We start from the raw sequence: 25,206 nt of genomic DNA, 5'->3' as shown, positions 1-25,206 counted from the left end.
GCCCAGGCAAACTACCAACAGGTTCTAATCCCTGTGTTCACTCCCATTGCTGAGCTGAGCTCAGTGCTTTTGTGCAAGGCTGGTGTTTCGTAAATATTTGGCCAAAAACAAACCAGTAAATGTACTCATCTAACCCATTTTATCTACAGAATCACTTAAGATACATTTTTCACATTTACCTGCTTAGAATCCTATCTCAGTTTAAATTCTACTTCATAACACTGTACAAAAAGTAGAATAGGTATTGATAAAATTATTTAAAAATAAGGAGATTCTCTTGTCTCAAAATAAAAAAATAATTTATCAAAGTAAAAATTGGTTACAACATAAGGACTAGAATTCAGATATCCTGACTTAATTCTACTATCTTTCTTCTACACAACACAACAGAGCTTAATACAAATAACCATAGTGTAGTGTTTGTGTGTGTGTGTGTTTGTGTAATGTTCTAGTTCTGGGGGTGCCTGGCTGGCTCAGTTGGTGGAATGTGTGATTCTTGGTCTCAGGGTTGTGAGTTTGAACCCCACCTTGGGGGTAGAGATTACTCAAAAAATTTTTTTAATTAAAAATGTTCTAGTTCTGATTTTGTCAATAACTAAGTGATTCTTAGCAAGTTACTGAGTATCTTTGGATCCCACTTTCCTCATTTGTTAAATTAGGAGTTGGATTTGATGTTATACATAGAGAATTGTGGAATTTTAATGCTGAAAGATACTTAGAGATCATCTAGTTGTACTCCCTCACTTACAGATGAAGAAATTTACAGATAAGGAAAACTGATCTTTTCTAGCTCCAAAATAAATTCATAGGGGAACATATGGGTTCCTAACAGAATCAGCTCTTCTGAATACTGTGACTACCCACTTACCAAATGTGAGATTGTGATCCATGCATGTAGTTTCTCCAGATTTAAGTTTCCTGCTCTGTAAAATTGACGGGGTCATACTAAGGTTCCTTTCACATTTGAAACTTTGAGGATTAAGAAAGGCATCTTTGAAAACTGACATTTGTCTACCCCTGGGACAGGACTCAGAATGTCATGAAGCATAATATAACTCTAGAAAGAAATTAGCAACAGGAACACGTAAAGAGCATCCATCCAAAGGACTCTGATCACAGGGTGAATTTGCTCAATGAATACTTAAATTTGAAAATTGTTTGATTGATTTCTTATTTGAAAACTAAAAACCTGGCATTCTTTGCTCTTGGCCCAAAGATATGGAAAAAAGAACCAAGTAAGAGTGAAGTTTTATAGTTAATTTCCTATAGATTTGGATGCTACAAGTCAGAAAACCATTACTAGGTCCTTCTTCCTTAACAAATATCACATTAGAACTAGTCTCAGTATTTTTCCATTGGCATCAGAAGCTTCACAATCTATTAAATATTATATTCCAAATATCTGTTTACTGAGTTGTTACAAATTGCCAATGGGACAGAAACTGTCTGTCACTTCCAGAGCAATTAGTGTGTGAAAACTTACCAAAAGAAATCTGTCAAGTTTGAATAAGAATAAATATTGCATGGAAGTCCCTAAGGAAATCAAATGAGTGGGATACGTTCTTGCTCATGGCAGCACATGAGAATTTATTTTGTTTTATTTACTTGGCTCTATGTTTCAGAATGTTGATAGCATTTCATGTAACCCAATGGATTAATCTTTTGCTCTGATAAAAATAGACTTTGGTTCTAAGGGGAAAACTAGAGTATCTGTTGAGTGATAAAACAGTACTGGTTCCTTTCTTTCACATTTTAAGAGCTCTTATTTGCTTCCTGGAGGGAGCACTGGAATGGAAGTATAGCTAAAAGGGCTATTACCTACAGATCTTCCTTGACTTAGGATGGGGTCACATCCCAGTTAATCCATCATAAGTAGACAGTGTGTTTCATACACCTAACCCACCAGCCATCATCACTCAGGCTAGCCTACCTTAAACGGAATCTCACCAGCCCAGGAAAAGATCCAAATTCACATTTTGAAGTATAGTTTCTCCTGAATGCATACTTTCATACCATCATTAAGTTAAAACATCAAAAGTTGGGACCATCTATAGTCTACTTTGCCACTTTTTTGACTCTCCGACCTTATCCTTTCTAGGCTTCAGATTTGTCATATCTTTAAAATAAAGGACAAGTGATCTATTGGATAATTTTTAGCTTTACTGTCCATTTTACCTGCATTGATGTCTCCATTACCATTACATTATCTTTCTCATGCTCTTTCCTCATTGTCCTGGACAAATAAAAATACGATATTTACAGGTAGTGACATTTGCTATGCAGAAAAATAAATTGATATCTTTTATAGAGATGTCCCCCTTTCAGGGGACTCAGCATTTAGCTCAATATGATCTCACCAGTGTACCAGTCAAGACTTTTTGAATGACCTTTGCACTTTAGGACCCAACAGTATTTACAAAGTTCACATGTTCAACTATTAGTTATGATCCTTAGCATAATCCATTTGAGACTGTTTTTGGCAATTGTGGCTTGTTTCTTTTTCTACACCATGGAAAATGGTTATAGTGTTATTATTACATTTGGGGAAGCTTATTACAATTTTAATTCAGCATTTTGTTGCTTTCTATTGTTTAGAGTCACTTAACAATCCTCCCCACACTGAAGCAATAGAGTTGATAATCTTCATATTATACTTAATGTTTCTAGGATGGAAGTCATTGCCATTTGTCCAGGGTTTCCCAACCTAGGTTTTGTGACCTATTAATAGATGTTTTAGAAAAATGGTATGTGTGTAGAGGGGATTGTGGGGAGGGGGAAGATTTTATAATCAAGTGAGTTTGTGTGCTTAAACATAAAATTCTAAAGAATTTGAGGAATCTTGGGATGTTAAAAATCTCTTGCAAGTCCTGAAAGGATAAATTTAAAATTCTGTTACACTTTGTTTAATCTAGGGCTTCTCAAAGTCATTTGATCATGTAACCCTTTTAAATTCGAGATAGGTGGGAAGGAGACAACTTCTATTAACAAAAAAATTAATATTCCAAGGACCACAGTTTAGGAAATGTTGCAGTGTATGCTTAAGGTTGTTTGTATCTTTTGCTAAAGCACTAAGTCACTTATGTCACAAAAGCAGTGAAACCAAAATAATTAACTTATTTTTAAATAGCCAAACAGCGTGTTAATTGGGTATGTTTTTTTACTTTTACTTTTAAAATGATTAACTTATGATTCAGAGTGCTTTCACATAAAAGAATCTTCACTATGGAGACTCTTAACTATAGGAAATAAACTGAGGGTTGTTTAGGGGGAAGTGGGTGGAGGGATGGGGTAACTGGGTGATGGGCATTAAGGAGGGCACATGATGTAATGAGCACTGGGTATTATATAAGACTGATGAATGACTGAACTACCTCTGAAACTAATAATACACTATATGTTAATTAATTGAATTTAAATAAAATTAAATTTTAAAAACAGAATCCTCACTACATACCTGTATCACATTTACTATTATCCCCACTTGGTGGGTTAAAAGTTGAAAGTGAGGGCGCCTGGGTGGCTCAGTTGGTTAAGCGACTGCCTTCGGCTCAGGTCATGATTCTGGAGTCCGGGATCGAGTCCCGCATCGGGCTCCCTGCTCAGCGGGGAGTCTGCTTCTCCCTCTGACCCTCTTCCCTCTCGTGCTCTCTGTCTCTCATTCTCTCTCTCTCTCAAATAAATAAATAAAATCTTTAAAAAATAAATAAAATTTGAAAGTGAGAATGTTTAAATGGCTTTACTTATGTAATACAGGTTTGAATTTTGGTCTTTTTTTTTTTTTTTAACTCCAATTAGAAAAATAACAAAGTAGATGTCTTTTTTTTTTTCTGATATCCATGGTCCATACAACTTTCTAGTTGCCTTGTCCCACAGGATTCGGAGGTTGCTATCACTGGCCACTAGCAACAATCTTGAAAAATGTCTTTAGAGAAAGAAAATACATTTTCATGTATTTGATTACAACTTTCCTTGGAGAGGTGTGGGTCGATTAATATTATGCTGGTAAATTACTTTATAGCTTCTACCTTGTGATTTTGGAGATGCTAATTTATACTTAAAACTCTCCTATAGCTAATTAGGGGATAGGCAGTGTTCTCATTGTTTATGTGAGAAAATTGAGATGCTCAGAGATTACTTGGTTTGCCCAAAACTCACACACAATATTGAGTAAATAGTACACTGTACTGTGCTGTTTGCCCTGTTGTTCGTTAAAACCTCCTGTTTTTTATGGAAAAACTATCATGCCAATTGAACTTCCCCACAACCTATTATAGGGTCTTTCCTCCCCCAGATTTTAGTTTCTTGAGGAAGTGACTAGCTTGCTGAGAAACACTTGCTTATTTATACTGAGTATCCTCTTGACATCAGCATGGGGTTACTTGTAATTACAGGCACATGTATAAATAAAATGATTAACTATTCTCATATAAACATAATTATATCTCTCTAAAATAATACATGCGGAAATGCTATAATCCAGGGATAAAGGGAAAACAATCTGCATGACCCCTCCTATGTATGTAAACAGTGGATTATTAAGGTAGACTATGTTTCCTGTTGCACATTTGGTTATTGAGGTCAATTACATTTAGGACTTATCTAAGTATTAAACAACAAAAGTGTCTTTTACAACAATCAGTGTTCTCAATAAAAAGCTGATTTCTTTGTGACATTTTCCAAGGACATTGCATACATTTGAACTTTTGCCCAGGATTCTATAAAAGAGAGATGTGTAAGAATTCAGCTAACTGGTTCTGAAACCAGAGTCTTCTTTTGCATCTAGCAGCTCCCCTTCGTCCACCGAAGTAACTTTTGAAGATAAAATGGGGCACATTAACTAATCAGTGCCAGTGGCTAGTCTATCACTTCTCCAGCTTTGGACAAATCTGGAGATCACACTTTAAAGGGGAGGAATCATGGAATGCCTGGAGCTGAAGAAGTTTGATTTCCTTGGGGCACTGTAGTTTGCTGCAGCAAAGCATTTAAGCTCACTGTGTTTAGGACTCTTCTCTGAAATTGAAAGCATGGGATCCCATGTTCATTCACAAAGCATTTATTTACCTAATTCTTCAGAAAAATTAGAACTTGGAAACAGACGTTTTCGGGTATGGCTGCCAATCACACTTGTCCCACTGGCACCCTGGGATGAATAAGTATTTACAAAAAAGTTGCTCTTAGACTGCTATTTCACACTCCCTTATGAATATGATAAATTTTTCAGCCAATGTTTTTAAATACACATTTACATTTGGGACCAGTCAACCAGTCAGTCAGTGTGTGTTTAGCAAGTATTTGCTGCAATACTAAACCACCATCTCACTCAAATAATGGTTCAACCTCACAAGTAAGAAAAGAGTCAGAATTAGCATTGATAGAGGCTTTGGGAGAAGAATAAATTGAGACTCAGGAATTATTCTGTCCCTCAGTAGGGCTAAGAGTTTGAATTAGTTACTTTGTTGCTCTGTGCCAAAGTTTCTCAGTTAATAGAAAACTGTAAAATGCATTGAAAACCACAAAGTGCTATGCAAGTATGTGGCACTGTGATGCACTATAGTGATTATTATCTATAAAATGAAAGAAGTTATCTAAATAGTTTTTCAGGGTGGCTTCCAGCCTTACTATATCAAAATTATAGACTCTCTGGGTCTGTAATTTGAGCACTAGCTCAGTAAGTATTGCATAGTACTTGGCACATGCTTAGTAAACTATAAATGCTTATTCCCTTGACTTAAAGAGGTTGGACTTCTTTTAATCAACTATCAGTGTATCTTTTAGTTCTCTTGAAATAAAAATCTTCTTGACTGACAGTACGAGTACTGGTAAAATGCTAAAGAGATTATGATTACTCCCTATTTATATTTAATAGCAGGTTGAAAAAGGATCATTGGGCAACAGTGTGAATTTCTAACTTGACCAATTCTTTCATGAATACAGTAGCGTTCCAATGCCAGAAGACATACTTGTAATGGTGATTTCTTTGCTTTCAGAGCTGAGCTATGCCTGGATCTTCAATGAATACCCTTCCTATCAGGATAACCGCCGCTTCGTTTCTCAAGAGACTGGGAATCTATATATTGCCAAAGTAGAAAAGTCTGATGTTGGGAATTATACCTGCGTGGTTACAAATACAGTGACAAATCACAAGGTCCTGGGGCCACCCACACCCCTAATACTGAGAAATGATGGTGAGTTTCCTAAGGGTTTTTGTTAATTCTGTTTTTTGTGGTCCCGTGTTGCATGTGAAAAATTGTTACATTATTGGCACACAAACCCTGATAGCCTAAATTAAATGTAAGAAAAGTTCAGTACTTTTTACATTTGGTACCTATATTTTCTCCATTTGTGTAAGAAATAAACCCATGAATCCATTTTGGAAAACTAATTAGAAGTTTAATTGCTAATCTCAACAGGAATGGAATGTGGATTTAGGTAAGTATAAATAACAAAGGAATCTATTTCTTGTTCTTTTTCACTTAAAATGTGTACACAGGCAGGATGAAGTGGAAGGTTGAACACCTAGGTCATTAATCAATTCTATGGAATTTAGTATTCAGTGTCCAGAAAGAAATTTTAAATTATTCAAATAACTTCTGGATTAATGATACTAATGACCTAGTTCACACCACAGTGAAACACAGGAATATCAATGCTTACTTGAGAAATAAGTTTTAATTTCCAACAATCTTGTAAAAAATATTTCAAGAAATAGATGAATTTCACCTTAATTATCTAGATAGATGGCATAACAGTGTATGGTAATTCACCATGTGCTTTTCAAAGATAATCCTATTGAGTTGTATACCAAAATCTAGTACCACTATACCTTTTCTCCACTCTGAGTATTTATATGTATTCTCTTCCCTCTTCTTTAAATGCTTTTCCTTCTCTGAGTCTCAGCCTTTCATTTGACTGACTTATACTGGTCCCTTCCTTTTCTTCAAGTATATCACTTTCTCCAGGAAGTCATCTCTGCCTGACCCCCCTCTCCACTATTCTGCATCAGATGCCTTCTCTATAAAGTCCAATAAAGCCTATTACTATCCCCCAAGAACTCTTCATTCTGTATTACAGTTACCAGTGTGAAACCTGTCTCCCTAACTATAAACTTGCTGTTTAGAAACACATGCACTGCCTTAATCACTAGTATATCTCCAGCACTTAATGCAATAACTGAAACATAGATGCTTCTTAATAAATATTTATTGAGTAAAAGAAAACAAAGGCATAATTAAGTCTTTTAAGAATGGCCAACATGAGGGGGTGGGGGGCTGGGTTAGCCTGGTGATGGGTATTAAAGAGGGCACATTCTGCGTGGAGCACTGGGTGTTATGCACAAACAATGAATCATGGAACACTACATCAAAAACTAATGATGTAATGTATGGTGACTAACATAACAATAAAAAATTAAAAAAAAAAGAATGGCCAACATGATTTAAGCAGTCATGGGTTACATGTTTCTGTTCTTTCTGAATTCCTTTCCCATCAAGTGCACATTGGAACCTTCCATTATGAACAGGAATTACTAGACTCATTACACAGGTGAGGAAACTGTCAGACAAGAACATTAATAACAAGCATTTACTAGGAGCTTGCTATTTGCTGGGGCTCAGAATTTCACCAGAATTATTTCATTCAAACCTCAAGCAACTGTATGAGGAATATCCTCTTTTATTTTTTATAGACGAATGAACTGGGGCTCAGACATGTTAAATAACAAATCCCAAAGCCACACAGCTAGCTAAAAACTAATGGCTCCAAGATTCACACTTGGCTCCCATGTCCTATTGACTCCAGAGTCTAATATCTTACTTAACTCCTCACTCACTACATTTCATTTCATTACACGATGCCACATCTTATCTGAATTTATACAAGAAAAACTTGACAAATTGGCAAATTCAAGCCTGGAACTCAGATTTCTCTCCAAATATGTCCCTCTTCCCTTCTGTACTGAAGGGACTTTGTACCCAAGTGGGACTGTGAATCTGAACCTCCCAGAACGGGGTATTTGCGGACAAACCAGCTCTGCAAAGAGGGTCTGAGCATCCTTACAACATGCACAATACTATGCAATTTTTTAGCAGATAATGTAGATTTAGATTATTCCTTTATTTATTCCTGCATTTCACATGTATTTGTTTTGTACTTACTGTGTGACAGACACTACTCTGGTGCCCGTGGACAAGAACATTAGGGACCTGTCACATTGCACTTATATTCTCCAGGAGAACCCTGGTAAAAACAAACATAAACAAAAACAAAAAAATACTTGGCATGCTCAGGAAGAAAAGAGCATGTGAGCATGGTTGGAGCACAGTGAGCAGAGTGAGGGTGTTTTGAGTTGAGGTTGGAAAGGAATCAGCAGCCAGATCATGTAGACCAGGGAGAAGAGACCGGATTTTATCTCCAGTTCAACGAGAAGCCCTAAGAGGATTTTATTCAAGGGAGTGATGTGTGTTTTTTTTAAAAAGTTGGCTTAGCTACTGTGCAGAAATGGACTTCAAACAAGTGAGAGTGGACACTGGCTGTCCACCTGAAAGACTATAAAGAATTATTGGCAATAATTCAGTTGGGAAACGGTGGCAACTTGAACTAGGGAGTAGCAGCAGATAATAGAGAAGTGGATAGATTGAGGATACAGTCTGCAGATAAAGCTGTCAGGACTGGCTGAGGCATTGGATGTGGGAGGCGTTGGAAGAGAATGTCAGGGATGACACATAGGTTTCTGGTGTCACAACTGGGTTTATGGGAATGCCGTTTACTGAAATGGTTTTACTGAGCAGGTTTATAAGGGAAAATCCAAAGTATTATTTTAGTCATTATTTGTAAAGCCAAAAGCATGACTTCTCTCTTGGCAAGAGAAAAAATTATTTGTTTTGCACTTCTTGTCCCATCTCTCTATCATAATACTCCTCTGATATATTCACATGCTTATCAGCTTGCCTTCTTCCCCCACCTTGCTGAAATTGTGATCAAGCACAGATCATCAGTTCATCCAGCTTTGTTCTAGGGAGCAGCACAGTGCTTGCCAGATGACATGTGTTAAATTAATATGTTGGAATAAGCTGAATTATATTAAATAAAACTGAAAATTTTATCAGTTTAAAGAGAAAAGTAGGCAAAGGACCATTTTGTTTTGTTTTTTTTTTCCAAAAGCTATTGATGCTATCTCTCCAGACCTAAGGATGAAGAACCTTTTTCAAAAGATGGGCTCCACTGGCGTTGTGTACAGAATTATTTAAAAATAAATCCCTGTGACCTCTGCTTATAATGCACTTATGCCAAAATGTCTGTTCAGTGGTGTTATTATCCATTCAGGTGTGTCAAATCACAAATGTAATGAAATATTGATGAAGTGCTAAGACACAGCCCAGGAGACACATTGCACAGAGTTGCTAGAAGAAACAAAAAATCAGGAACACAAGAACTCCAGAATTACCACGGACACCTCAAGTTGCCAGCAACTTTGTCTCTTGCTTAGCTTTTAGATATAGCTTGACTTGTCTAGTATATCTTCATCAAGATGACAAATGTTTTTTACTAGAATATTTTATCACAAAATTAGCAGAATAAGGATCTCATTCTTCAGCAATTAATGCTCATTCATTCTTAATTTCCATGAGAGTTGCATGGTGAAAATTCATAATATGTCTTTCCCATTTAGGCTGGAGTATATAAAATGGATACTTGAACTATATTACTAAGGACAAAATAGGTTATTTAATTAGCTCTTGTCTGGAAATAAGAGAAAAGGGGAAATATAAATCAAGAAGAGATTGCAAAATAAAGATGACATTCTTGTTAAGGTCTATTCTATGAAAATGAAATCAATAAATTATCATTCTGCATGATCTTGTATTTAGCAACAATATATTAAACTGATAAATACTAGGTTGTATAGAACTTGTACAATCACTTTGTTAACTGAAGCACTCTCAAAATTTCGCATCCTCCTTCTGCCTCCGAAATGTGAATAAACAAGGCAACCGAGTCTGTTGCCTGAAGTGAACTAATTACCATGGCTGGTCATTTTCCCTGCAAAGTGCAGATGTAGTTTAAAGAACTAGATGTCCTCAATATTCAGCTTATTCCCTTGAAGTTCCAGCTAAGCAGTTCTGGACTGTGATTCATTGTTTCCAGCCTGAAAGGTTACAGTGAGTCATAAAGAGTGAACAGTGACGGTTGACTCAAGTCCTGATAGACATCAAATGTGATGTGTCCCATGTTTATCCTACTGACCCTATTGAACCCTTGCCCCCAGCTCACCATGGTTCAGCAAGACTTTGCTGTTTATGTTCCCTTCCCACCCCCACACTCTTCACATGCTTACCCCTTCCTGTGGCTCAGATCATTACTGAAATGTTCAGCAGGATGGTTTGAGGTAAGCCCTGAGGACTCTGAAACCAGGTCCCCAGGGTGAAATTCGGTTGTACCACTTACTAGCTGTGTACCTTGGGACGTCAGTTTAGCCTCATTTCATTCTGTTTTCTCATCAGTCAAGTGAAGATGATGGAACCTAGCTCAGAGGCTTATCTTCTGGGTTAAATTACAAATAGAGTGCTTTGATCAGTGACAAAATAAAATGCAACACCAGTAACCTCCTTACCTAGATATACTCAACAAATTATATTTTTTAAAAAAAGATTACATAGGCAATAGATAGTATTATCCTTGTTTTGTAAAGTGTTATGTGGATGATGACAGAGAAAGCTGGAAATACTACTCTCCAAAATGTTCACAGTGTTAAACTTTGAAGTGTTTAACTTTCAGTGGTAAAATGTTCAATTCTTTTTTTTTCCTCTTTGCTTTGTTGTATTGTTTTCATTTTTTCTACAATGATTAGAGATATTTTGAGTTTTTAGGAATATATTTGGTAAAAGGATTATTTCCAGATGATTGGCCCTATAAGGCCTTAGAGATTATCCAACTTTTTATCTTTATTCTTTGGGAAAGGAGAGAATTGAAGGCCAGGGGAGTAAGGTGAGGAAGAATCAGGGTCAAATTTCCAGTGTTCCGTCCCCATGCTACTTAACTGAGTTTCATCAATGCTGTTTGGGGCTGTAGATTAACAGATTTGCCTTGTTTCTTTTCTGCTATGATTTTTAAAAATTTTTTGTATTGATAGTTCTCCTAAATAACTGTGTGTTGCTATGTAGTGAGTAGGAAGTATAAAATTGAGTTATTAGACAAATGTGAGAGAATTTTATATCAGAGTTTATCTAGATATTTTGAAATCTGCTTTGGAAAATTAATATAACTTGTTATGTGGGAAAGTGCACCTGTTGCTTAGGTACCATGAAGAAAAAAGACTTAATTGAGAAAAGTATATCATAATTATTTTTATGACAGCTACTAAAGTAGTCTCTGGATCAATATTAGCCAACTGCTGGTTATTAATGATGATGAGCTTGCTCTATTATGAGGTTCCTACACAGATTTCAAAGAATTGTCCCTAAATTTCTATAAACAGAGGTAATAGATTACACATAGAGCATTAAGTACAAGAGAAACCATAGATTTAGATGATAGTTATAATGGCTATTTCTACTGTATTTAATCACTATCCCTGACTTCCTGTAAAATGGCTAATGAAGAGAAGAATTAGCAGAGATTAGTACAATCTTGGGAAAATGAGGTCATGTCCATGAGGATGTTTATGTACATTACATACACAGGTATATAATTGAGCAAGAGTTATTATATGACCTTTGCCTTTTTTCTCTGTTTTCCTTGAGGCTGGCTGGGGATTAGTTTGGCAGTTCTTTGCCTTGCTTATTAGAACCAAGACAAATTTTAAGTAGTTTACAGCCAGTGTCTGCCTGATGGGTCCATGCTTTGTATAGTGGATGTTAAATATTTTTGAATATTATCCCCAATTAGAACTCTAATTACAAGAAATACTAAGGAACGGGGGGGGATGGTATTCATCCTCTCTGTGTTTCAAAATCTCTCTCTCTCTCTCTCCCCTTCTCTTGGATATACATTTATAAACATAGATGTGGGTTATGTTGTATAAATGTATATATGTTTATATACACTAGATATATTGTCTTTGGAAATTAAAATGTAAACTTAAATATTTAAAATTATGTTCTCATATATAACCAAAATAACTGGAGATATTTTTCTAAGTTCTCACTCATTTTTCTCAGCCTAATTTTATATAGCCATGAAAATGCTGAGCATGGTGAGCACTGAAGCATTTAACATTCTCCCCTGAAATTAGCGTTAACCCAGTGGACAAGAGACTAGCTGATAACCTCAGCTTCCTGCAGTTTCAGAGCAAGGAGGACGGAACGAGATGTGCTGGACATAAGGTTGAGAATGTCGCTGATCGGTGCCAGCCAGCTTTGTCTTTTTTTGCTGTAGCCTCACCTGGGATGCAGTGAAAGGGGGACAGAACTAAAAGTCAAGAAGAAAAGAAGTCATGAAATCTGGGCTGCAGTCTCAGATCTACCACTAATTCACATGACAAAAATCATGCCATTTCTTTGGTCCTCAGTTTTCTTAGCTATTAAAATGTGTGATTTGTAACAAGTCATATCTGAGTTTAAATTTAGTTATCCTCTAGGATTCTAGTCACAACTCTTCTATACTACTTTACTCCAATCCCAGTATTCACACAGGCCAGGTAATATCTGATGCTAATCAACAGATGCTATTCATTGGCTCGGATTTCCTCCCAATGCTAGCACATTTGTGTCCTAGCACAAAAGTAGGTGCATGCACTCTTTCTGACCAAAATGGTCATTTGTGAGACTTCCCCTCTGTTGACCATTAGTGGCTCAGAAGACTACATTCCCCTTAAGGTTCCAAATTTAAGACCAAAGACTAAAAAATGGAAAGGATAAAACTAGAATATTGTAGGATATTTTACAATATAGATGCACTATAATGTATCCTCCATTATGATATGTCATCTGTTCATAGTAAACTTTTTAATACTGCCCCAAGCTGGATTAGAACCTCAAGTGAACATTAACAACCACTATTTGTCTTCATAAACAAAGCAGCTTGATTTCTTAGCCACTTAATTAACCTTGTGGGATCAGATCAAAAACTCATTCATTAAGAAGATCTTTTTTGATTGTAAACTTGACCTACAACCTTTTATTGATGACCTAGCATGTAGACTAGCAAGGATGACACTTCTGTCTGGCAATGGGTAGAAATACATTCTTCACTTAGACATATTTTTATGTTACTTAAGATCTAGAGTTTATAGCAAAACACTTTGCTTTATTTTACTCTCACTTCTAATTTCAACTTTTGTGTGGCTTTGTCACAGCAATCATGTCTTGTTTTTAATTCTCTAACAACATCACAGTTGAGGATCTGTGGGCGTAAAATGTGTTTTATGAGGAGACTATCTAAATGACTAGAGGATGTGAGATATTTTGCTAAACTGCCATTGCTAATCTGATTTAATAGTGTCTTAATGGCTCTGGATATTTTGAAGCCTTGACAAGCTTAGAAACTTGGCAGTCAGCTTTAGACCTCTAGCACAGTCATTCCATTTCAGGTCCATGGGGGCCAAAGGTCTTGGATGGTCATTTAGCTAGTCAGTTAGGAAGCATCTGTTAAGTATCCGTTGTGTGTGGTACACTATAAAATAAAAAGATGTGATCCCATTCCCTGGAAACCTGTAGTCTTAGAGAATTCCAAATTAATGAAGTGTCTAAAGTTTCATTCTTACTAGAATCATTGAATTGAGTTCCAGAAAACACATGTACAGACAGAGGGATTTTGAAATGAATAAGGGGAGTAGGGGTATCTAGCCTAAAATAGAGATGGCTTGGGGCATTCATTTGATTATGCATTTAACCAACAAATATTCATTGAGTACCTGTTGTATACCTGTCACCAGGAATGCAGAAGTCTGTGTATCACAAATTATATTCCAGCTGAGAGGCCTAACTGCAGTCTAAGGCAGGAGTGGGGCCGAATTGGGGGAGAGTGAAGAAGTAAAGCTGGTTCATTTAAATTTCTTTTGTAATAAGAGCCAACAAGGAGCAGTGAAGGGTGCAGTGAGATTATGCATATAATCGTGTCTTGGATGGGAGGAAATCTGGCCTGGTGTTGGGGATCAGCCTAAGTTTCCATCAAGAGTTGAGGAAGGAAAAGAATTCCAGGCAGTGGGTACAGTATCTGTTTAAAGCAGGAATCAGCAGACTCCCTCCTATAGGCCAGTTCAGCCTGTGGCCTGTTTTTGTAAAAAAAAAAAAAAAAAAAAGTTTAACATTTTCTCCATAGAAATGTTGGGTATTCTTAGTTAATTCCTAAATTCTCTATAATTTTTGTTGCTATTGCAAATGGTTTCTTATTTTTAATCACATTCTCTAGTTAGTTATTGCTGATGTACAGAAATGCTATTTTTTTGTGTGAGTCTACATTTAGCAAGCTTGCTGAAATCTCTTGTTAGCTCTAATAGTTTGTCGATTCTATCAGCTCTCTCAAACTTGGCTGTTTTTCTCATTTCCTCTAAGCCAGGGGTCAGCCAACGAGGGCTTGTGGGCCACATAGCCCACCACTGTTTTTATAAATAAAATTTTATTGGACTCTAGCCATGTCCTTTTGTTTACATATTCTCTGTGGATGCTTTCCAGCTATAATGGCAGAGTTAACAGAGACTGTATAGCTCACAAAACCTAAATAAAATCCTTGTTCTCTGTCACTTTACAATCAAACTTTGTCAAACTGACAACATGATAATATCTTTAAATATATGAAGACTTTCCATCAAGAGACTTGTTTTTTGTGGCTCCACAGACTTGAACTAGGACCAACATGTACAAATTAGAGGGAGAGAGAGAGTATAATTCAAGGCAATATGAAGAACTTTTTAGTAGGCTGAACATAAAAGTACTTACTCAAAGGAAGATGAAAGCTGGTTTTCTTTCACCTTAAAGAAGGTGACCTTATAATTAACTGCCCAAACTGGAAACTTAGCCAATTACTTCAGCATGTCAGGTAAACCAGGACTGTTATAGTCAAGCATGGATACGGTCACTCTACCTTTATCGGAGATAGCGTTCTGGAGTAACTCAAGTTATCTCTACACTTTAATTATTGAGAAGGAAGGAAAGAATTCAGATTTAAAGTTAAAACATGCTTATTTTCACATCCTACAGATTTCTGAGGATGCCTAAAACCTAAATTTAAGAGATGATGTACAACCTTCAGCTTCCTTACTCCTCCTCTACAGCACTGGGGGAGTCATTGTTTGGATAGTTGTGGCCTCAAATTCAATGGAAATCCATCTACTGGAGGGTGGATAGTGGTAGAAGGGATTCTTTGGATGGTCCCCTAGACCTCACAATGTCTCCTTCAACCCAGAGCAAAACAAGTCTTTTTTAAAAGAGCAAGGTGTAAATTCAGCCAAAGGGATATGTAGGACTAATGAGGTATTTCCAAATATTTTTAGCTTAATGAACTACACATCATATGACTTAGTCCAAAAGAAAGTCAATGTGGGAACTTTTCATAAGATGATTTTTGCAATTTCTTCTAGCAGAAAATCCCATTCTGTGGAAGTGGGTTTTAAAAGTCCCTTCTGTGGTTTAATTTAGCAAGCACAGATTCCAGCTAAGGCAGGTGTTGGCAAAATGTTATGGCACTCAACTCTGCAAAGTGGCCTCTTTCTGCCAACACAGAACTCTGCAAATTGTAGTGAAACAAGCATGGTGTGTGACTGATTTGTCTTTCATATTCTGTAATTTGCCAGTTATTTTGTTAAATTCTGTGTTCTTATAGACATCAGCCTTAATGATTTTTTAGGTTTCAAAAGGGGAACAGTCATTGCCACAAGGTCATATCCAGGGTCCAAGCTCTTGATGGGCATTGTCCCCAGTAGGGTTCCATTACTAATACTCTTCCAATGACTAGCCCACAGGAGACTCTAGTATTATTGTGTTGTACTTTTTGCTTTGACTTAACATGTCATGGTTACTACAGAAATTCTTAAAGTATACTCTCTGGACCAGAACCTTCAACATCACCTGGGAAATTGTTAGAAATGCACATTGTTGGGCTCTATCTCAACTTCCTAAATCAGAAACTTAAGCCCTCCAGGTGATTTTAAGGTTGAGAACCACTGGTTTAGAAAAAAAAACAAAACAAGGAATTTCTAGCCATGTCTTCCTCAGAAAGTCAGCTCTTTCGTTATTCAGTAAACAGTCACTGCCTGCATATGTCACCACGAAAGGCACTGGAAAAGAGTAGCCTACAGGTGTCATAAAGATAACAATCAGGTGTGAGTTATCCACTTTGTGCTCCCATTGCTAGGCACAGTGCATGTCTTATGGTTGGTGTTACATGAATATTTACTGAATTACTCCATCGGAATTTAAATATAGCTAAGCCTTTGACTCCTGAGGACTCTGTAGAGTTTCAAGTACTGAACTTCCACTGTGGTTATGGTGGGTCTCTTACTCCCGAATGGAAAATGTTGACATGCATTTTAGTGAATTGAGACTTCTGTTTTTCTTTATGTTTAAAATTGTAGGTATAAATGTCTCTAAAACTGAAAGCAAAGGTTGTCTCTGTAGGCAAATTGTATCATGAATGAATGAAATCATGCAAGAGAAAGGGAATATTACAGAGATTATATATCCTGGTTGATTCTGACTATATGATATGCACTCTTTATTTCTACTTACTTTGGTTGTATGGACATAGCTAGGCCTTTATATCTTCCCACCTTTTAAATAGTTTGAAGATGGAAAAAGGGTCTGGAGCAATTCCATCAGTAGCCTCTTTCTGCCGAATCATTCCGCAAATCACCAGAGCAGCTGTAGACCAATTAAGTTAGAAAGTGTACAGGTGGTCAGAGGAATGACTTGAAAAATGTACTCTTGTTTTAAGGGACCTTTTGTTTCATAAAAAATAAAAACGGCAATAGCTTTTTAAATTTAATGTAGAAAGTAAAGGCCAAAATAGTTAAAATGAAATAAACAGTCAAATAAAAATATAGCTTGGGCCAGATGTAACCAAATTAAATGAAACAGTTCACAGGTGCCCACCTCCCCCCAAATTGTTGATAATATAGTTGGAGAAAATTGCTTCCTTCATTTTTTATGACTTTAATACTAGGACAATCTTTATATATAATGAAAATTCTTTAAACATCATGAAAACCATGCCATCCCATCTCTGATCCATATCTTTATGTCCTATAACTACTGCTATAAATCCAGATCAATCTGTATTATTACTAACTCTGTTACTTTAATTCTATAGCTATAAATATAGATCAGTATGTATCAACCCAGAAATCATCCGTATGATCACCTAAACAACCTAGAGCTCATTTTAGAAAAACACCTGGTATAAACGAGTAAACTCATACAAGAAGCCGTGATGAGATACTTTAGAAATGACTTCCATGCCTGGAAAGAAGTACATGTTTGACTCAATGGCTACTATGTGTCATAGTATAAGACCCATATTCCTCCATCTTTTCCTCCCTTTCACAAAATTCCTACTGATCACATTTTTTTTTCATGTGCCTGGTACTGAACTAGGATTTGTGAGGGCTACAGAAAAAAATCAGAATTCCCATTCCTCCAGGAAATGAAAGCTCAAAGAGATAACATGTATATAAATAGCTATAAAGATGATCAAAAACAGTAATGCTGTTTGAGAGGGGCCCAGAATTTTATGTGTAAAATGACATTATTTATATGGCAGGAGCTTTTTAGTACCTATTAAGTGAAGAAACAATGATAGAAACTAGAGGTACATATGAAAAAGGCAGGCACATTACTTGATGTCATGCATTTTACAATCTAGATGAAATGACAGATACTAGACTCATGAATAAACAAGATGATTATGAATTGTGATAATTAACATAGAAGAAATAAGATGTTAGTAAAGAATAACATAGGGACTTATTTTAGATAGTGTGTTCAGAAAAAACTTCTCTGAAGGAGCACCATTTGAGCTGAGACATGTAGCAAGAGAAAAGTCATCCATGTAAAAATCATGGGGAAAATGAGAAATGAAAGACATTTCCACACAAAGACTTGCATGCAAATGTTCTTAGAAGCATTACTCCTTATAGCCAAAAGAGGAAGCAACCTAAATAAATGCCCATTAACTGGTATTATGGGTTGAATTGTGTCCCCCCCCAAAAAAGCTATGTTGAAGATGTAACCCCCCAAGTACCTCAGAATATGACCTTATCTGAAAATAGAGTCTTTTAGGTATAATTAGTTCAATGAATTCATTATGGATGATGGTGGGTCCTTAATCCAATATGACTGGTGTCCTTGTAAAAATACAGTAAGACACACAGAATATCGTGTGATGACAGAGGTAGAAACTGGAGTGATGGACGTGCAAGGCAAGGACCATGAAAGATTGATGGCCACCAGCAGAAGCCAGCAAGAGGCAAGGAACGATTCTACCCAGAGTGTCAGAGGGTGTGGAGCCCTGTCATAGCCCTCATTTATGACTTCTAGCCTCCAGAACTGTAAGAGAATAAATTTCTTTTTCTTTAAGCCACTCACTTTGTGTTACCTTGTTGCTAATATGACCAGGGAACAAATAAATAACATGTGGAATCTCTATACAGTTGAATACTATTCAGCAATAAAAAGGAACAGACTGCAGTAACGTGGATGAACCTTGATAACATTTTTTTATATTTTATTTATTTATTTGACAGAGAGATAGCAAGAGCAGGAACACAAGCAGGGGGAGTGGGAGAGGGAGAAGCAGGCTTCCTGCCAAGCAGGGAGCCCGACGTGGGGCTGGATCCCAGGACCCTGGGATCATGACCTGAGCTGAAGGTAGACGCTTAATGACTGAGCCACCCAGGCGCCCCCCTTGATAACATTCTGCCAAGTAAAAGGGTCCAGATGCAAAAGAACACAGAGTGTCTAATTCCAGGTATATGAAATGTCCAGAAAAGGCAGTTCTCAGAGACAGAAAGCAGATTAGAGGTATAGCCTGGGGCTGAAACAGGTTCTGAGGATTGACTATGAGCAGGTAGGAAGGATCATGGGTGATGGAAATGCTCTAAAACTGGATGATGGTGATGGCTTCACAACTTGGTCAATTTATCGAACATCTTTGAATTGCACTTAAAATTGGTCAGGTTTTTCTATGTAAATTATACCTCCATAAATGTGTGTGTGTGGTTTTTTTGTTTTGTTTTTTTTTTTTTTTAAAGAAGTCAGGGGAAACATTGAGAACTGAGGCAAAGAAGTTTTGTTGCTCTCTGGTCATTTAAAGGCCACTACGAGCTAGAAAACAGGCCAGACAGAGGAGGAAAAGGATCCCAGAAGAGTGGACTTCGAGTCTGAGCCCTCATATGTAGGAGTTTAGGATGAGGAGAGAAGAGGCCAGGGGATCTTCCACTCCGTCTCTTTATTGCAGTGATATTTCAGTTTCTCAGGAAACGGTCCTGTGAGATATATTTGCTCCGTGGTATATCTTTCAGAGCTGAGTTAAAGAAAACTAGTGTATATGAATGTTTATAGAAAGAGGAGGCAGGGGGAAAACCCAACGGCTGATTAAACAGCCTTGCCCCTTGTATTTTTTTGTCTCCTCTCCCTCCCACACAGGATACACTGCAATGCAGATTGTTTTGATTTCCTGGGAGCACGAAAGACCTCTTTTTCTCGAAGCAATTCTTTTTTTAATTAGCACTGCTCTTGGAGTACATAACCACACACACAGCACTAAAAGGTGTTAAGTTGTTCCTGCACTCATAGTCATACTACTGATATTTATGGGACGATGAGTCAACCACACGCTGTTGATTAGCAAGTTCAGCAGCTGTGTGCAAATGCTGTCATAAGCAAGCACCACTTCTTTACTGTCCCAGGTTTGTGGCAAAGGCTCAAAGAAAGGCAAACCCAAATTTAGGTGCAAGAGAACTCAGACCGGCCAAAAAGGAAGGAATGGTTTTGTATCTGATTGTGGCAAGCATGGAATTCGTGTATCTGAATCTAGTTTTGTAGTGTTACTCATTGCAGTGGTGAGACGGCATAATAAAAGAGGAATCGTGGATGAGAGATGCAGCCTGAAACACTAACTAGTTTGTTGTAAAACTGAAGATAAACTGCTTGACCCCTTTGAGATTACAACCTTGCTCACAAAAGGAAAAGACAGATCAGGACTGATTATAATTGGGGGAAAAGTGGTTTTGGGTCCTTTTTTTTTTTTAAAGATGTATTTATTTTAGAGAGAAAGAGTGCAGGCTGCACACTGAGCGGGGAGCCTGACAAGGGGCTGATCCTGAGATCACGACCTAAGCAGAAACCAAGTGTCGAGCACTTAACCGACTGTATCACCCAGGTGCTCCTATTCAGAGTCCTTTTGAGAATAGGTTGCTAGCTATAGATCCTCTCTGTGGTAAGGTGTGCATCCATGGATTCCAAGATTAAAAATGCTCAATTAAATTATTTCAAGGGTCCCTTCCAAATCCAATCCTCCCTGTCATTCTAGGAAAGGAAAAAAACCAAACAGTTATGTTCAACTTTGCACTTCTGATGACATACCTCATAGCAAACCTAGCTAGACAGGTATGCCATCTGACAGCGTTGATTTTTCATTTTACAAATTAAGGAAATCCCCTTGATTCTTCCCAAACATTGAAGCTGCAGATGAAAAGGATCACTTCTGCAAAATGAGCGGAATTATTTCTCTCTGTCACTGTACCTGTTCTCCTCTGTTCCTTGCTTTTACCTTTTCTTCTGAATCCCTCAGTCTTTTTTTCTGTAACTATGGGAAACCTAAAAGAGAGGTGAAATGGAGGATCCTATCATTTCTTAGTAAGTTAGGTAATTCCAAACTTTATACTGGCACAGCTGAATCAGAGACCATGCAAAAGGATTAGAAATTGAACAGAAATAAATGTATTTGATCAATTAGAGTAGTGGGAGATGGGGTCAAGAATGTGTTGATAAGAAATAATTGATAAGTCCTTAGTTATAAAGTATGAACTTAGATTGTTAGGTTGTGTTACCTTGGCCACAGTTGTGCATTTTCTAGGATATGGCAAAGTGGGAGAATATGACCTTCAGAGTAAACATACCATTAGGAAGGTGGGTATAATTTTAAGATTCTTTTCTGTAGTTGCTTCCTACTGTCCTTTTTACATTGGTTCAGAATACAACAATACTGGCATTTGATGTTACCTTCTGTGCACAAATTTATGATTAATTCAGATTGGTGTTGAAGGTGAATGATAAAGTAATTCGTGTTCACAAATTGATTATTCAGATTTTTTTCTTATCTAGACATAATAGATCATGGAAGTATTTTTTTGAATATTTAAAATGTTTCTGTAGTATGTTTCCAAAAAGTAATTTATTTGATTTTCCTGGTGATTAGGACTTTATCTCTCCCCTCCTTTTTTGGTTGATGACTGCCTTAAAAAAAAAAAAAAAAAAAAAGGTTTTTCGATAAGTGAAGTTGTATGCACAGAGAATTTGATCCTACGCAGATGGTATGGCACTGTGATACAGAATTTCCCCTAGCAGTAACTGGGAGAAGAGCCACAATTCAGGACTGGTTAGAGATAGAACCAGCTTTAAATGAAGAAATTAATTGTGCACATAATGATGTAGGAGAGCATCCTACATTAACAGAAAAACACTTATGTACATTTTAAAAGAACCTCAAAGACTTAGTTCCTTTGTTTATTCACAGGGGTGATGGGTGAATATGAGCCAAAAATAGAAGTACATTTCCCAGAAACAGTGCCGACTGCCAAAGGAACAACAGTGAAGCTGGAATGCTTTGCCTTAGGAAAGTAAGTTCTGGTTTCTTTTCCATCTTGTCCTCCCTTCAGCTGGGACAGGTAGAGAATTTTATTTGCACTGTTTACAGCGATGGTTTCTGAGGTGACTGAAAAGCAAAACAGGCCTTTCTTTTTGTAATTCTATGTATGCATCTTTGATTCTGCCCTCTCACCATGGAGAGGGGACATGTAATGGTGCAAGGGGGATTAGGCTGCCACAATTGATGTGGCCACAAAGGAGAAGAGAATGGGCAATTCTGAAAAAGTACTTTGTTCTATTATTGTGACCTGTAATGTGCATGCTTTCTAACCCAGAATGACAGGAAAACAATGGTCTTCATCTGAGGTACACTCAAGCTGACTATTTGGGAAAATATGGACTTTCATTCTGGCCCTAGTTTACAGAGGATGCATCAAACTTTTCTTGAATTTCTTTTTAAATGACCAGTCTCTTCTCTCTACTTTGGATTTCCTTCTCTTCTGACTAAAGATACATAAGATCTTATATCTGAAAATTATTCACAACTTTATTATTAAGTCTGTGGAGTGATAAGCCTACTTGAGATCCCCTTAACTTTTCCATAGAGTATCTCTCAGAGGGCCTAAAGAAAATGAAACACAGATCAGTTAAGATTTTCCCAGTAACCCTGAAAAAAGGGTTTGGCACAAATGATACACACTGTCATCTGAAATGAGAATTTTTAGATCATCTGTGGATTTTAATGATTGATGTTATTCTCTATACGCAACCCCCTCTCTCTGGCTAGCCCATGGCTAATTCTTCATCTTCTCCCTGTGCCCAAATGTTGACTAAGGCAACAACACTAACTTGTGCTCAGCCCTGGTATTAGCATCTAATCTGTTTCTGTATATTTTTTGCATTTCACAGCAACCATAGAAGAAAGATGTTCCTTTTTATCATTGATTTTTCAGCTCTAATAAAAGGATTCTTTTGGTTTCCATGTTTTTAAGTCAGGGCAGTGTAAGCTACAATACAATGATAAATTTTTGTATCCTGAAAACTTACCACTTTAAATAAGTAAGCTATGACATATCTGTAGAACTGAACACTGTACAGACATTAAAAGTCAAGTTGTAAAACGACATATGAGACAGAGAAAATACCCATGATTTGCTAAGAGACTAAAAGCAGATTGCTAAACAGTATAACATGGCCCCATTTTTTATTTTAAATATATACATTGGGAAACACAATCCAGGGAAAAGGTGAAAGCAGGTAGCTGGATAGGCTAGGTATAAATTTGGTAAACTATGCAAGGTGACACCTTGAAAAATCTTTTTTGGAAAAAGAGCAAAATTCACATCATTCATACTTCAAAGGGGGTATGAATTAAACTCTATTCACAGTGCTTGAATGGCACTGGAATAAAAACAAAAGACCAAAATTGGGCTCCTCCAGTCTACACAGAAATGTTTGGGTATGCATATCCAGCTGCCAAAACACATCATCATTGCCCACTTACGAGCAGGAAGACTATGTCTAAGTACAGTTATTTCTAAAGGCACATATTAAGTGTATATCTCATCAAATGTAAAGGCACCCATAATGTACTTTTGATAGAGCCCTTTCTGCATTTTGAGTTAGAGTCTGTTGAATTAACTTAAATTGTTCTAAAACAAGTATAGTAGAATTGATGGCTTTAATTTTTTAAATACCGTCTCAGGTTTTCCAGAGAAGATTAGCAAGTCTTTAGCCTAATTACTTCTCTGTGTGTGTTTTTGTGAAAAATAAATAAGTAAATAATTGTATCCCCTGGTAGGAAGTTGCAATCTTAAAAGCTGTGGTTAGCTTGCTAAACCATTGATTTGCAGACTCAATGATGCCCTCCTTGCAATTTAAGATGTGTTCTCACTGTTATGGCTGTAGGATGATAGATGCCTTGAGAGTACATAAAGACTCCACAGATGGCTTCTTCCCTTATCTTGCTATTTTAAGTGAAATTTCCTCAAACCACTCTCCTAGTGAACTGCTGCTACAAGCTGGTAAGGTTCTATAGAGAATGTTCCAAGGGACAGAAAGTGGAAGCTGCCGGTTTCTTCTTGCCTAACCCTTGACGTGACACAACATCACTTCTGTCTTATTTCAATAATCAAAGTAGTCAAACAACCCAGCAGACTTAAGGCGGAGGAGGACCTGGACCTCGTATGGGAAAAATGAAAGAATTTGCCATCATCTTCAGTCTGACACATTTGTGCATGAACATTTTTATTTTCATATTTATGATTTAGGAAAAAACAGTTACACTAAAAAATATAACAACATATAAAAATCTGTTTTTATTTTAGGGATAATATCACATGTTTTTATTCAAGGTTAAGAAAGGTTATTTGATTCTAAGAAAAACACAATATATAGACTAGTAATACTAGAAATGTGGATTTGGCTAAAATCATAATAGTGATATGTGAATGAATGAAGTTTGGGAAATACTGTCTAAGGCAAGCTTATATGTTTAGAACCAAAAAGGATGGGGTTATGGGAAGCATAGGTTCAAATAAAAGATACAGTTTTCTCGAATTTGATGCACTCCTTTTCATTCTCGCTATCAGTCCGGTACCAACTATTATCTGGAGAAGAGCTGATGGAAAGCCTATAGCAAGGAAAGCCAGAAGACACAAGTCAAATGGAATTCTTGAAATCCCCAATTTTCAGCAGGAAGATGCTGGTTTATATGAATGTGTGGCTGAAAATTCAAGAGGGAAAAATGTAGCAAGAGGACAGTTGACTTTTTATGGTAAGTTTGCATTTGCAATTTATCATTTGTCATGCTACAGACCTTGGTATTAAAAGCATAAATTGGGAAGTTTGTGTTCAGGCTTGTCAGGAAAGATTGTGTCAAATAGGACTGTGTAAAACCCTTGGTTTGCTGCTAATGAGTGTTCCTGGGGTGATTCTGGGTGTGGAGAGTGAGGGTGGGATGCAAAGATGTTGACGGAGCAGAGAGGAAGAAATCAGGCTGAGGTGTTTGGGGGATGGGTATTAGTGGGCATGCAAAGGAAATATTTTTCCTCTTTCCATCAAGCTGTAAACCTGACACCGGAAAGCTTTTGTGATTCCTTCTCCTGATGTATTTCTTGTTAAACCGTGTGCTTTTCTTCTTTTGAATTTTGATTTGGGGCTCACGTTAATTCTTTGTAATTGCTTCTATTTGATAGCAACTTAATGTGGTACTATGAACATTTAAAAATGCACACTCCCCAAATTTAGTTCTTATCAGAGTGGAGCGTGACAAATCTCTCTCACCCCAGAGACTTTTTATGTGCAGCTGCTCCTATTCCAATCAAATCATCGGCATTGATCCAAACATAATATAAATGTAAAACCGCTAGCACGTGGTCATCAATTTAGCCAATCTTGGAAATCCCTGTTAGGGTATCGATTTGAAATCCAAAAAGGGATTTCATTGGATAGGCATTTTGAAAGCAAA

General features: G+C 37.0%; 1 protein-coding gene across 1 annotated transcript in view; it reads left to right on the top strand.

The window, feature by feature from the left end:
• The window catches only part of CNTN4 (contactin 4), a 305,070-nt gene that overhangs the window by 124,746 nt on the left and 155,118 nt on the right, over positions 1-25,206 (top strand). The window contains exons 5-7 of the mRNA XM_088023249.1: positions 5,988-6,185; positions 21,667-21,769; positions 24,329-24,513. Of these exons, the coding sequence (XP_087879375.1) occupies positions 5,988-6,185; positions 21,667-21,769; positions 24,329-24,513 (486 nt within the window). The remainder of the gene's footprint in view (positions 1-5,987; positions 6,186-21,666; positions 21,770-24,328; positions 24,514-25,206) is intronic.

The sequence above is a fragment of the Eumetopias jubatus genome, unplaced genomic scaffold, assembly GCF_037043125.1.
Source record: "Eumetopias jubatus isolate StellerSeaLion01/CBP00866 unplaced genomic scaffold, mEumJub1_p1.0 scaffold_1, whole genome shotgun sequence".
NCBI lineage: Eukaryota > Metazoa > Chordata > Mammalia > Carnivora > Otariidae > Eumetopias > Eumetopias jubatus.
This window is presented reverse-complemented; position numbering and strand designations above follow the sequence as displayed.